This window comes from Rhinolophus hipposideros (genome assembly GCF_964194185.1).
Source record: "Rhinolophus hipposideros genome assembly, chromosome: 10".
Classification (NCBI taxonomy): Eukaryota; Metazoa; Chordata; class Mammalia; order Chiroptera; family Rhinolophidae; genus Rhinolophus; species Rhinolophus hipposideros.
Window position 1 is genome coordinate 22250322 of NC_138056.1, and position 14943 is coordinate 22265264.

The 14943-nt window shown below is 34.7% G+C and overlaps 1 protein-coding gene across 1 annotated transcript in view; it reads right to left on the bottom strand.

Annotated features, from left to right (window-relative positions):
- Positions 1 to 1767: 1767 nt before the first annotated feature.
- Positions 1768 to 14943, bottom strand: part of PDHX (pyruvate dehydrogenase complex component X) — a 61702-nt gene continuing 48526 nt past the window's right edge. Inside the window, exons 8-11 of the mRNA XM_081062936.1 lie at positions 14488 to 14546; positions 11316 to 11474; positions 6329 to 6393; positions 1768 to 2668 (exon numbers count right to left, since the gene is read on the bottom strand). Of these exons, the coding sequence (XP_080919062.1) occupies positions 2410 to 2668; positions 6329 to 6393; positions 11316 to 11474; positions 14488 to 14546 (542 nt within the window). The 3' untranslated portion in view covers positions 1768 to 2409. The remainder of the gene's footprint in view (positions 2669 to 6328; positions 6394 to 11315; positions 11475 to 14487; positions 14547 to 14943) is intronic.

Genomic DNA, 14943 nt, shown 5'->3' on the forward strand with positions numbered 1-14943 from the left:
TTACGTCCAAAATGGAAAAAAGAAAATATAAGTTCCATCTGACACTATATATAAAGTACTTATACCAGTATATATAAATTTCTTAGTCATGTTCCAAACAAAAGAGTCTGACCAGCAGTATACTGAAGGATTTTCATCTGCTACAAAATAGTGAGCAAACAAACTGTACCTGTAAATGTTAACTAAAAATTGCAATCAGGGACAACCAGGGCCATTTTGACTTATAAATTCTAATGTTCATTGCCATTTTCATGCCTAGGTGTTAACTGGAATGGGCATTACCTTTTCCATAGAAGTCTTCCCAATGTTACAGTCATTCTCCCTGTTTAAATGAGGAAAAAGATGGCCAGGTATAAAATTTCATTTTTACATCCTCTGTGTGATACCTATCAGTACTACAAATACACACACACACATACACACAGAGCCGGCTCATGCAGCACACAGCTCATTCTCTATAACGATGCAAACCAAGGATACCATACTTCTTTCCCAAATCGGTGTTAGTCTTGGACCTGACAGTGCAATAGCATTCTTTTAAGAAATGAAATGACAGTTTCCTTACATAAACCTAAGCAGAACAGAGATACTAGAGAAAATACCTGTAGTCAGCGTGAATGAGCACTTGCACCCACAGCTGAGAAGTCACACCATGGAAAGTCAAACTACGAGAAGCAATGCATTATATGAAAAGCCTGGTTGTGATGACCATGAAGAATTAAAATGTCTCCGGTTTATACAGCATTTCTCCTGGGCAGTTCACAACGCTGTATGGCACCTTGGGGGGCAGGGGTCAACGCCTGTTCACCTACAGGGAAACAGATGCATTACGGTTTATGCACCTCGGGCAGTGGAAAACAGAGCTCCAAGGCAAGGGCTATTTATGGCTGGCTCGTGCTCTACCCCTCACATACACAAATTAGGGGAAAAAACAATTTCAGTTAAAACTGACTGCAAGTAATGTAACTTATAAAAGTTGTTTTGAAAGAGGCATTTGGTTATCACTTTCAGTACAACTGTTAATATGACAAAAGTTTTGAATACCATTTTTAAAAAACAGCTTGTCAAAACTGATTGGAATCAAGCATCTTCCTAACGATTGATACGAGCTCTATTTTAGAAGGCTCTTTTCTTAGAGGATAAGCAGTCCAATCAAATCACAGCACACTTCCTGTACCATGTAGTCTTTTTTCTGGTGATTCATGCCAGCACATACTAACACGAGCCTTTCTGTGACTGGTTAATTAAATTACCATCCAATTTCGGTACAGCTATTTTGCCAGTTATAGCAGAGTTGTTAAAAGAGAGACATAAGCTCTTCTAACCTTTACAATAATTAGTGAAAATTTCACTAAAGGATAGTTCTCACCTGCTTCATAAGCCTTCTCTTCTACTCTCTTTCCAAAGTTATACATTCCTTATCTGTTATTTCCCCAATGCCATATTAATTTTAAATTCCTTCTTTCCTTCTGTGGAGTCCCTTTTAAGCTGTTCCAGGGAAATTACTAATCTACTTCAAGTTTTCCCTAAACATCTGTGTCTGAAACACTTAAAACACAATAGAAATTTTTGTATTTTGTCACATCTTATTATACAAGACAAACTTGAAACATTTTGTGTTTAAATCAACACTACCTTAAAATGTTTGATAGGAAATAGCATAATTTAATATATTCCAACTTAGTATGAAGGCGAGCAGCTATTTCTGAGGGTTTAGATATTTAAACTATAGTTTATCATTGAAATAAACAAATATTTTGGTCTCTCTCCAGTTTTGATTTTTTTTATTCTTTCCTTTAGAAGTTCACAGTGTTACAGTAGTAAAAAATAAGACTGATATTATAGAAAGCACTCTAAAACATATGGCTATATATACATAAAAAGTTCAATAATGTTGCCACAACCCCTAATACAATGTGATCCTTATTTATTTACCATTATCCAGAATAAACTTCTGTACATATTAAATTGTTCAAGTATATCTAGAGCAGTGCTCGTCAAAGTGAGGTCCACTGCTAAATTAATGGGCATCTCTTTAAAGACTACTCCTAATTTCAATACAATTAAGTACAAATATTAACAATTTTTTGAGTTTACAATTTATCATACATTTTCAAATACTCTAAAATGTTGCAAGGAGTCAAAAACATAATTTAATTTACATCTAGTTTAACACCGCCTTTGCACAGCACCAAGTATTAAAAATGGATCTAACTAAATGTTCTCTTTCATCAGTAACAGTTTGTTATCATTTATTCCTACAACATTAAACCCAAACTGAAAATGCAGACAATTCAGGTCCAACTTTTTCACCTTAAATAAATAAACATTTCATCCACTTCACACTGAAATACATAATTCTTTTTCCGTATAGTTTATGTTTGTGGGTAATGGCTTTATCTTTGAGGGCTAGGCAAGTAGAATAGGATTCTCTAGGTTTGCTTTAAAACTTTCAAGAAACCTGGTGGCTAGTTCGTCATCTACCACTCGGCCATCACTGGACATTGTGACCGTGATGAGCTGGTGCTGCTGTAGTTTGTCATTTCCTTCTTCATCCTGAGTGAGCTTCAGCACAGGTCGGAATCTCCCAACAGCCAAAATGCAGGCCTGAGGAGGGTTGATCACTGCAGTAAATTCATCGATGCCAAACATTCCCAAGTTGGAAATGCTAGGGGGAAACAAAAAGCTCTGAAGGTGGCATGTCTTCAAAGAACCCTTTCCCCAAGCATACATTTTTTTCTTTACTAAAAAATTGTGTTACAGATCTTATATCAAGTCAAAGATCAAAGACAAACATTATTGACAATAGTATCAAAAAACAAATATTGATGCACTAATATAAACATCTATTCAGCATTGAACCAGATGTCCTAGGCAGTGGCATGCGGCAAGATAAAAAATGTAAGGTGTAAGAAGTGAAAAAAACTAAAACTGTCATTATTCACAGATGAATTGATTGTATACACAGAAAATCTAAGACTACAGATATTGTGTATAGTGCTGCAATAAACATAGGGGTGCATACATTTTTTTCAAATTAGAGTTTTGGATTTCTCCGGATAGATGCCTAGGAGTGGAATTGCTGGATAATAAGGTAGTTCCATTTTCAGATTTTTGAGATACCTCCATACTGTTTTCTGTAGGGGCTGCACCAATCTGCAATCCCACCAACAGTGCACAAGGGTTCCCTTTTCTCCACATCTGCGCCAGCACTTGTTTGTTGATTTATTGATGATAGCCATTTTGACTGGGGTGAGGTGGTATCTCATTGTGGTTTTTATTTGGCATGTCTCTAATGGTTAGTGAGGTTGAGCATTTTTTCATTTGTCTGTCTGCCATCTGTATGTCCTATGTCCTCTTTAGAAAAATGTCTCTTCATGTCCTCTGCCCACTTTTTAATTGGGTTGTTTGTTTTTTTGGAATTGAGTTGAGTGAGTTTTTTAAAAATTTGGGATATTAATCCCTTATCAGATACACAATAGCCAAGACATGGAAACAACTGAAATGCCCATCAGTAGACGACTGGATTAAGAAACTGTGGTACATTTATACAATGGAGTTTTACACAGCCATAAAGAATGGAATCTTACCATTTGCGACAATATGGATGAACCTAGAGAACATTATGCTAAGTGAAATAAGTCAGACAGAGAAAGAAAAATACCATATGATCTCACTTATATGTGGAATCTAAAGAAAAGAATGAATGAACTAATCAGAAACAGTCTCAGACATAGAGGAAAAACTGACGGTTGCTAGATGGGGGGGTGGTGGGAATAAGGGGGAAGGTGAGGGGATTAGAAAACAGTCGGTAACCACAAGATGGCCACGGGGACACGAAAGTCAATTTGGTTCGGAATGTAATCAATAATGTTGTAAAGATTTTGCAGGGTAGCCAATGGACACTTGTCCCATTAGGGAGACCACCTCAGGGATGATGTAGATGCCTGATCACTGCACTGTACACCTGAAGCTGAAGCTGAACAATAATGAATGTCAACTACAAGTTTATATATACATATATATATAGTTACAAGAAGCGGAGTACAGCATTAGGAATAGGGACAGTGGAAATGTAAAGGCTCTGTGCGATGTCAGAGGGTAGTGGATGGGGGCAAGAGGGCTATCACTGTGTGAGGGATATAAATGATAAATGTCTAACTATTACATTGTTTTGTGCACCTGAAACTAATAAAAAAATGTTTAAAAAGACTACAGATAAACCAGTCAGATTAGTAAGTGAATTTAGCTAAGTCACTAGACAAAAGGTCAATATAAAAATTCATTTTATATTTATTTACAAGTCACTGTAATTATAAAATAAAATTGAAGAACAATACCATTTACAATAGTATCAAAAAATATCAAGGAAGAAATCTAATGAAACCTATGTAAGGCCACTATATAAAAAATTTTAAGCCATAGGAAGGAAATCAAAGAACTGAATAAACAATGGTTTACACCATGTTCACTGACTAGAAGACTCAATGCTGCAAAGATCAATTCTCCTTACACTCATCAACAGATTCAATGCAATCCCAGTCAAAATCCCAGAAAGGTGTGTATGTATGTGTGTATGTGTGGGGAAGAAAAATTTCTAAGATTTCTTTCGAAATACACAGAGCCAGGAAAGACAATCTCGAGGGTGAACAAATCAGACAGACTTTCATTACCGACATCAAAAGTTATAGCTCGGTGGTGGTGAGAAAGGGATACACAAATACACGACTGAAAAGAAGAAAGAACATAGAAACAGACCGAACACATAGACCTTCTCAGTACTATGGAGAAGGAATCATTTTTTAAATATTACGACATTGGATCAAATTAACATCCACATAAGGAAAAAAAGAGAATCTTGACTTTTATCTTTACACCATAAAAAAAAATCTAGTTTCAGATGGATTATGATGTACATGTGAAAAGTTATAAAGCTTCTAGAAGACAACATAAGTGAATTACTTTGTGACTCTTCAGGAGATAATTCCTAACAGAAAACAAATAGCACCGACTATGAGGAAAAATATTGATAAATAGGACCTCATTAAAATTCAGAAATCCTGTTTATTAAAAAAATACCATCAAGAAAGTTCTAAAGGCAAGACACAGAGTGGGAAATTGTGTTTGAAATAATATATATTCTTGATATACAAAAGTCTGTGTATCTGGAAATAAGAACTTCTACAAATCATTTTTAAAAATAGACACAAGACTTCAACAGGTACTTGGTCTGGTAAGTTACCACATACTCAAATGGCTGACAGGTCAATGAAAACAATTTTCAACATCATTAATTTGCATTTCCCTGACCACAAACAGTACCACTATATACCCTAAGAATAGTTAAAATTTAAAAACTAACATTACTAATGGGAATTCTCAGACACTGTTGATGCAAGTATAAATTTGTATAACCATTTTGTTAAATTGTTTGCAGAATCTGTTGAAATATTTAACCCAGCAATTATACTTTCAGGTCTACACAACAAAAATATGTATATGTAGTCACCATAAGATACTAAGAAAATGTTCATAGCACCATTATTTGTAATAGCACCAAACTGTAAACAACACAAATGCCCAACAACAAAATGAATACTGGCATATTTATACAGCATACTACAGAACAGAATACACTGCCGTAACAGATAAATGGCTGCTTCACACAGCAATATGGGACTCATCTCACAGACAATGTTGAGTAAAAGAAGTCAGACACCAAGAATATGGATTTATATAAAGATGAAAGCTAGCAATACAAATCTACAGTGATCATTTTCAGAACAGTGGTTATCTTTAAGGGGGTGATGATGAGGAAGGGTAAAGAGTGTATCTTGCTTTGGTTGGTTACATAGGTTTCTTTACTTTGTAAAACATTCAAGCTACATGCAGTGTACTTGACTGTGTGTAAGTTACACTTTAACAAGAATAGAGCCGGTAACAACTGAAGGGTCCAGACCGCAAGAAAAAAAATTGAGATTTATAAATCTATTGTATTTATATATATATATATATATATATATATATATATATATATATATATATATATATATTTTTTTTTTTTTTTTTTTTTTTTTTTTAATTTCAGACTCTGAATGTCATTCTATGAACCTTTGAATGGGTTAAATAACTAACCCTAATGGGTTCCTACTAGCTTTAATACAAAAGCCTGATTATATATTTTCACATATTCTGTTATCTAAATAAAGTTTGTGATATTTAATTTAAATTTAAAAAATGTTTCAGAAAATAAATAAAACCAGTTAATATGGACTTTATAAGTTTCATATCTGTTGATGCTATTGATAATTAAGAGTTTAAATTTTACCTAAAAGATCCTCCTTGGTATTCTTCAGGTAACAATTTTCCATCTCTTGCTTTCTTTGATAGAGCCTGAGAAAAATACAAACAGTGTGTCAACCAATACTATGGTATGCACAGTAAAGGGTATTTGTCACTTGAAGTATTTATACAGGGTACACACTCATTTCTGAGATGCTTTGATTTGACTTTACAAGATGTTTTAAAAGATATATAATTTTCTCTAAAACAATTTTTAAAAATGAACAAGCAAGCACAGATAACCCAACAAGCTAAAAATGAGAATCAAAAATCTAGAAAAATCACTTTCCTTTAAAAATTCTTCAAACATTGGAATTATCTTGTGCACCATTACTATGCAGAATGCTTCAGTGTTTTCTATGTGGTGTATAAATTTTTTCTTGTAAGATAAAATATTAGAAGAAGCCATTCTTGTCAATCTAGTATTTTAAATATATTATGCACTGACAACAAATCCACAACCAACATACCAGTGTTCATCTTTCAGTTTTTGGCTCTTTTTTACCCATAACATATATATAATTTCAGAAAGTTGTAAAAAAAACAACAGCAACAAACAGAACTTTATATTTTACTTTTCAATATTCTAAAAATCTTTTGTGTTAAGTCATTTTATAAACGACCTTTTTAATGTCTGCTTAATAACCTAAGAACTGCATCTGCCAGAATTTACTTAGTCATTTCCCCAGTGTGATACTTTGGTTCATTGGTTTCTTTTCAATGATATCATATTATTCTCAGAAGTGAAATTACTAAGTCCTAGAAAATGGACATTATTTTGATTCTTGATGTTATAGTTGAAGCATTTCCTGAATGAGCTAGTCCAGTTTACATTGCTACAAAAATGTAGTAATTTCGTATCACTCTTGACAATATTGATTTCTAAAAACTTTCAGAAAGACAGATGACACCCCGAGAGTGACTTTAAGAAAAGTCATTGGGGCGGCTGAATGGCCAGTTGGTTAGAGTACGAGCTCTGAACAACAAGGTTGTCGGTTCAATTCCCACACGGGATGGTGGGCTGCGCCCCCTGCAACTAAAGATCGGAAAAAAAATGGCAACTGGACTTGGAGCTGAGCTGCGCCCTCCACAACTAGACTGAAGGACAATGACTTGGAGCTGATGGGCCCTGGAGAAACACACTGTTCCCCAATATTCCCCAATAAAAAAAGAGAAAAAAAAGAATTGTCATTAATTTTTCATCTATTTGCACTTGCAATTAACAACACTTCTGTTAATCTTTATTTTTCAATTCTTCAAAAGAGAATAGAGATTGAATCATTATATATATGAAAAATTAATAATAAATTACTTTATGAGAAGAGAAGAGGAAAAATAAAGCTACTGTCATTTGGGTACATGAAATAAATCTATGGCTTACTTAATATTCTGGATTATATAGCTAACATAAGTACAATTACAACCACCATTAATAGCTATTTAATTTTAACCATAGATGATTCAAATTTTAGAAAAGATAACGTTCTTTAAAAATCTAAAAATGACCTCAATGTATCACTGTGACTTACTGCAACTGAAACAACTAGAGATTTATACTATTTGGATATAGTTACTTATGAAACTATTTGGATCCAAAATGAAAAATGAAGAGATGGACTTAGATTTATGTAGTCCACAGAGCATCAGAAGTAGAGAGAACAATCTACAAATGCATTTTTCCTGCCTTAAGCAATATAACTGCTCACATGATTTGAACAGGCACGTATCATGTGGACTCTGAAAGGCATTTCTTTCAAGGCAGATGACTTCCACATATCCTGATGAGCCATCACATTAAAACAAATAAAAAGCATATTCATTTGAAAAACTTGATTGCAAGCACGTGATACACTTTAAAAAACCCCTGTAGACCTTAAATACACTAGCAGGATATTCCCATCAGTGAACTCTAAGAGACTGGAGTAAGAACAGATTCTGAGGAGAATCGCTGGTTCTCAAAAATCCTAATTCTCACTGGGCTTTCCTGGTAATGTGAAATGTGAACTGAAAGTCAAAGCAGGTTTTACCTAATGCATCTACCTGGAAGGATGTAAAACGAGACGACTAGCAAACATTTCTAAAATATATCACGTCTCACAAATTCATTAAAAAAAGTTACTGGGTAGTAATGCGTTACACTTTTCCCTGCCTTTTAAAACTACTATAATTAATGAAGAATTAAGAATAGTGTGGGATGTAAGGTTTGTCACTATATTACTTTACTTAAGAAATACAAACTTGAACTTCGCTGAGATATGCCATTAGCACCACACATTGACATCCTTGGGATTACTGAGGGTCAAGAAGTAAATACTTAGTACAGGTGTTTTTAAGCTGGGTCCACAGATAAATTTCCAGGGACCTACAAACTCCTTGGAAAATTAATTTCAGTAAAACATTTTATCGAAAATAATTTTTTTTAAATTAATTGAGCAACTACTATCTTCCAAGCACTCTTCTAGAATTGGATATATGGCAATGAACACGACAGTCAATGTGAGAGAGTAGGGAACATAGAAGCATCAACAAATAAAGTATAAACCATACGCAGTCGATAAAACAGGAAAATGTCAGAAAGGTATTTTAGCTGTGGAAGCCACAGAACGCCTAAGAAAGTGGCATCTGAAGTGAAAATTGCCTGGGTTTAAATAAATCCTCACTTCCACTGCTTTTTAAATGCATCATCTTGGGCAAATTTCTTAAAAGAGTTCAACTCAGTTTCCTCAATTTAAAAATGGGGAAGTTTAGCTTCCAACTATACTATTGGGCTAACAGGATTACCGTCTTTTGCCATGTATTATACGCACTTTTTTGCCCAAATTTGTGGGGGGAAAATAAGGGGGTGCATTATACATGGGTAGTACTAATTCCATATCTATATAAATGTTTTAAATTTTTTTATTTATGCTTATGAGTTAAAAGTGTAACTCTAGACATCAGTAACAATATATGTATGCAAAATAATACCCTGGAATATGACAATCGGTTTTGTTGAACTTATGATCAACTACAAAGAGTTCTTGGTCTTCTGTGATTGTGATGCATATTATTAATTTGTTACCGGTACATAACATTTCTTGTACCTTGTATATATTCTTGTATTTTGTAATTAGTTACCTAAAATTTCTTGTACCATAATATGTTAAAAAATAAATGCTAAAATTCATTTATAATACAAAAAATAAGTACCTAAATGTAAACAAATAAAAATTTGAATTAAAAAATTTTTAAAAGTTTTTTTTCTGAAAGATTGGGCCAAAAACGTGGGTGCTCATTTATACACGGGAGTGCATTATACATGGCAAAATACAGTATATGAAATGCTTAGCGTAGTGTCTGGTGTATCACAAGAAGAGAGTGGAGTGCTCGTCGTAGATACGTAGCAGGGTTGGAGAGGGAAGCAGGTAGGTCAAGGAGCAGCCTGGGCACAGCAAACTTTAAAAGCTGCTAGGAATTACAGGAAATGCCCAAGGACTCCAGAGGCCCTGGGTCACTCCACGGGGTTAAGACTGCCCTTCCCACTGCAGGGAGGCTGTTGACACGGCTTCTTTAGCACCTCAACTTCAGTTCTTTCAGGATGCAAAAGAGAGACAATGCTCACAAAGCTTCTTTAAGAACTATTCGTTACAGTAGTAAAATCGGTAAATTGGTCAAAATCAAAGAAACCTTCATATAATGCTTAATTTAAGAAATTTAACATGTATAAAGATAAGGAAATTGGAACGCTACAGTTAAATTCAATTTCTTTTGAACTTCACAAAAATACTAATACATGTATTCTCACTGTTGCTGAAAACCCTTCATGAATAAAGGCATGCACTATCCTAGTAAACCCCCCTCTGTTACTATGACTTTTAAATTGGTCAAATTAATGCTACCTCTCAATTAGGAAAAAGGTGCATTTTTATCTATAGAAACATACTCCGCAAATCTTTTCAAAGAGGGGTGAAGAAAGGCTTTACAATGTCAATTCCACTAAGGTCACATCTAACTCTAAGATCCCAAGGGTATGATTTTTAAACTCGGTTTCCTTGCATTCATTTATTTATTTGGAGCAAGTAAGTCTATACATTTATGTATTGTCAGCTCCCCAAAGAAGTCTTACCTTCTACTTTTTCTCCCCCTTATAACTTATTCTGCCACTATAGTATATACAACTGGTCCTTGCGAAATGAAAAAAGAAAAGAATCACTTACCTAAATGAATCTGAAATTTTCAGTGCTAACACTTCAAGACTTGTGATATTTCTTCCCAAAAACACCTTTAGAAATTATTTTCAAAGCTGAAGGGTATTAAAGCTGCCTACTGCCTGTCTTCCTGCCTATTCAACATGCTACTTTTGGTGAAATCAGATTCCTCCATACTGGAGCTACAAAACTGCTTTTCTAGAAACGTGGAGGGAAAAAAAGGACTTTTGCTTCTGGAATACTCAGTACTTTTAGTGATCTCAATTCTAGAAACGAATGAATAAGCTTTTAAGAATAAAATGATGTTAACAGTGAGGTCTATCCATTACCAATTTCACAGAAGTGTAGTTTAAGCCTTAACTTTCAAATCATTCTAAAATGTCATCTAGACTTTGGGAAGTACAGCACTCATCCGTAACTTGGAATACTAGTGACCTTGAATTGTCTGTATGTTATTTCTAAATTTCTGGAGGTTAAATGTTCTTAAAATGGGTTATTCCTGGATAAAAACTTAAAACTCCATATAGATAACTGACAATCACTTGGAAACATACACACATACTTATATACACACACCTGTATATATAAATATACGAGGTCGGACAATTAGTTCGTGAACTCTCCACCATGTAAGTGCATGGTGGAATTATATATAGATAGATAGGTAATTATATATAGATAGAGGTATATTATATTATTCATAGGGTAACCAGATCACGACAAGACATTATCAGAAAGTAAATGCTCAACTAACACTTTGAAACAACAGTATTTCTTAAGGCATACCTTCACAGAGGCAGCAATTTCTTGTATACCCTTGGCAGCAGCATCTTTTATGATCGGTGTAATTAAACCTTTATCTGTTGCCACAGCCACTGAAATATCAATAAAGGGCAGTTGTTTCGGGCCCTCTCCATCCCAGCTTACATTAACACTTGGCATTTGCTAGAAAACAGAAATAGAAAACAACATGCTACTAAAGAAACAGTGTTAGACCAAGGCAGTTACAGAAAAATAACTAATATTGTTATGCATGCTGAAAGTGAATACAGCTAAACAGAAGGAAATAAATAAAAATTCGGTTTGACAAATTGGTTTCGATCTCAGTGCTACATGTCTTTTACGTTTGGGAAGAATAACTAAACATACGATCTTTTTTCAAGCAAGCTCAAGGAAATTCTGATGAGGTACATATTTTGATCTCTTTATGTCATGGTTAGAAAAAGGGCTTCCTTTGTTTCACTTGATTGCTAGAAAGTATTTAACATTTGTTATACCTCCTGCCTCAACAACATTTGACCAACATGACCTTGAGGAGAAGAGGAGAGAGGAGAGGGGCAGTGACCTTCATCCCCCTTATTCCTATGGCATGAAGGAAGCCTGACTTTCTAACACAGCCCTCGGAGTATCAGCAAGCCCTTAACAAATGACTTCCCCATTTAGGAGAGATTTCCTAGCTTCATAATCATGGGACGTATCCTACAAGTGAATATATATATATCTCTCTACACTGAGGATGAAAAAAAAAAAAACAGATGTAATGACTAAATGCCTGGAAACAATGTACACTAATAACGTTGCCAAATATCATAGGAGAAAATGATGCTGAAAAATAGAAATAAAAAACAAAACTCTCTTCTCAAAAATTCTTTGCTTGCTATAGAGTAAGATCCATGTCTCCCTGCATGTCACGTAAACAGGGAGACCCACAATTGGGTTCTAACTACTTATCTAACTTCTGACCACTCCCCTAAGGTGAATAACCCTCACAAATGAAGAATATTTGGCAAATAAATTTAATTAGAAAGCTACGTAACAAAACCATATGGTACATAGCCTAAGTTGTACTCAAAGGAAAATTTATAATCTTAAATTTTATTAATAAAAAATAATTATACTGAATTACATATTCAAGTTTTCTAACAAGATACCTCTAATCAAGATAAACCCAAGGAAATGAAGAAATACATAATGAAACAATACAAAAGGAGTCAGACTATAAATATGCAATAACGAAAGCAAGACAGAGTTCAGAAAATCCTCAGGCACTGAGAACATTAAAATAATTATAAGAAACAAATTTACATGACTCTAGGCTAGTGACTTTGGGAATACAAATGAAATGAATGATTTTTCTGGGAATATATAAGTTTCAAAGACTGACTCAAGAAAACGTTGAAAATTAAACAGCTTAATAATTGTGAGGGGAAAAATGAGCAAGTTGCCAAGGCTTCCTCCTCTTCATAGAACTAGGCTAAATATCATAGGAGAAAATGGAGATATTTTTATCATAGGAGATATTTTTACTGGTGAATTCCATAAAACTTCAAGAAATGAAAATCTTGATAATACTGAAATAAGCACAGAGAAAGGAAAGCAAAAAAGTATCCAAATTCGTTTTGATGAAGCCATTGAAAAAAACAGCCTGACAAAGCTAGCATAAAATTTAAATTATAATTACAAAATTATGAAATGAAATATTAACAAATACCAACCAACTAATGGCCACTAGAAAGTCATTTAAGTAGGACAAGAATAATTCCTAATTAGAAAATCATTAATGTAATTCACAGTATTATTTGGTCAGAAGACAAAAGCCATATGAACATGTAGATATGAACAGCTGAAAAGGCATGCCTTTAAAATTCTCTATTACTGTATTGCTCAAGACATAAAAAAATTCCTCATAAATGTACTTTACAGAGAGCACTTACTACGCAGTAATCCAGAAAAGTAGCCTACTTATAGAAAGAAGGCATGAGCAGGAAGTCAGACAGCCTGGGCTGTTAGACTGACATCTCTAGTCAGACGCCTGCACTGCTCACTGGTCTTCCTGCCACCTCCACTGGGACACTATGAGACTTCTCAAATACGAATGTTCATAACCAAACTCTAGATTCCCTGCCTCAAACCTACTCCTCTCCCATTTTCCCAATCTCAGTTCATGGAAAACTCCATGCCTCCCATTGCTTTGGGCCCAAATGTTCGTCCTTCCTCTCACATCCCATCTCCAATCCGTCAGCAAATCCTGTTGGCTCTGCTTTTGAAATGTAACCAAAAGCTCCACTTCACCCCAGCGTCATTCCTACCACTCTAGTCCAAACCACTGTCATCTTCCATAGGACAGCCCGCTGCTTCAGCCCTTCCCTCTCCACGAGCTGTACTCCACACGACCACAGCAATCTCTCCTTTTTCTAAGTGTAAGTCAAATCACATTAGTTCTTTGCTCAAAACCCTCCCAAGACTTCCTTCTCATTCCTAATCAAATCCCTAGTTCTCACCATGGCCACCAAGGCCTTGGGTACTTCAGGCCACACTCAATTCCATCGTCTTTTTAACATTTTGACTCCCATCTGCTACCCTCTGCCCTTGCCAGTTCCACTCCAGGCACACTTTATCCTCAGCGCCACGTCTGTGAGTGACACAATCCACTCCTCACAGCCTTTGTGGTTGCTGTTCCCATCTGGAACAATCTTCTAGCAGGTATCCATTTGGCTCCCTCCTTCTCCGTTTGCAAGCCTTGTCTCAATTTTCACTTTGCTGGAGAAGCCTTCCTTTTTGAAAACTACACCCCTAGTTATTCTGTCACCTTACCCTGCTTTTCCTCCTCAGCACTTTCATTATCAAATGTACATTTGTCTCTCCTAACTCGAATATACGTAGAGAGTAGGAAATATGTAGGCTTTTGTTCACTACCATATTTTCTAATGCCTAGAAGTGTATTTAGCACAATTAGTATTTGTTGAATAAATGGTCTTTATTCTACTATAATTAGTTTTAAGCCTTTTTATTCTGTTTATTCATTGGTAAAACTTAGGGAGTAAGATTAAATGATACAATGCTTTTAGCAATACAATTATGAAATGTTTGTGATTTAAAAGTAAGAATTCTATTTACTATACAATCCAAAGACGTGAGACTACTTTGCAAGCCAAAATGAGTGGGGTTTGCTACTTACTTTAAGGGTAACAGCTGCTGCTTTGATGATAAAATCATTTACTGATACTTTAATGTCATCTGAAAGAAAAACAAGCATATTAAAATTAGTGTTCATAATAAACTTTAACATTGACCATTATGATTTCAAAATTGTAAATTATGGACTAATACTGACAAACAATCGGGAGAAACATAACAGGTTTTTGTTGGCTTACTTAGTCAGTAAGATTCCCTGGTTAGAAAAACTTGCATTATATGAGGTCCTGGGATAAATATTAGGTTGGTGCAAAAGTAATTGTAGTTTAAAAGGTTAAACATAATTGCAAAAACTGCAATTACTTTTGCACCAACCTAATAATATTAACCATGAATGTGAAAGTTTACTTCTGGGCCTTGATTACATTATTTTAAATTGCTCAGATATCATACACAAGAACTTGAAGGATACATTATAACCACAATCAGAAAAGAATAA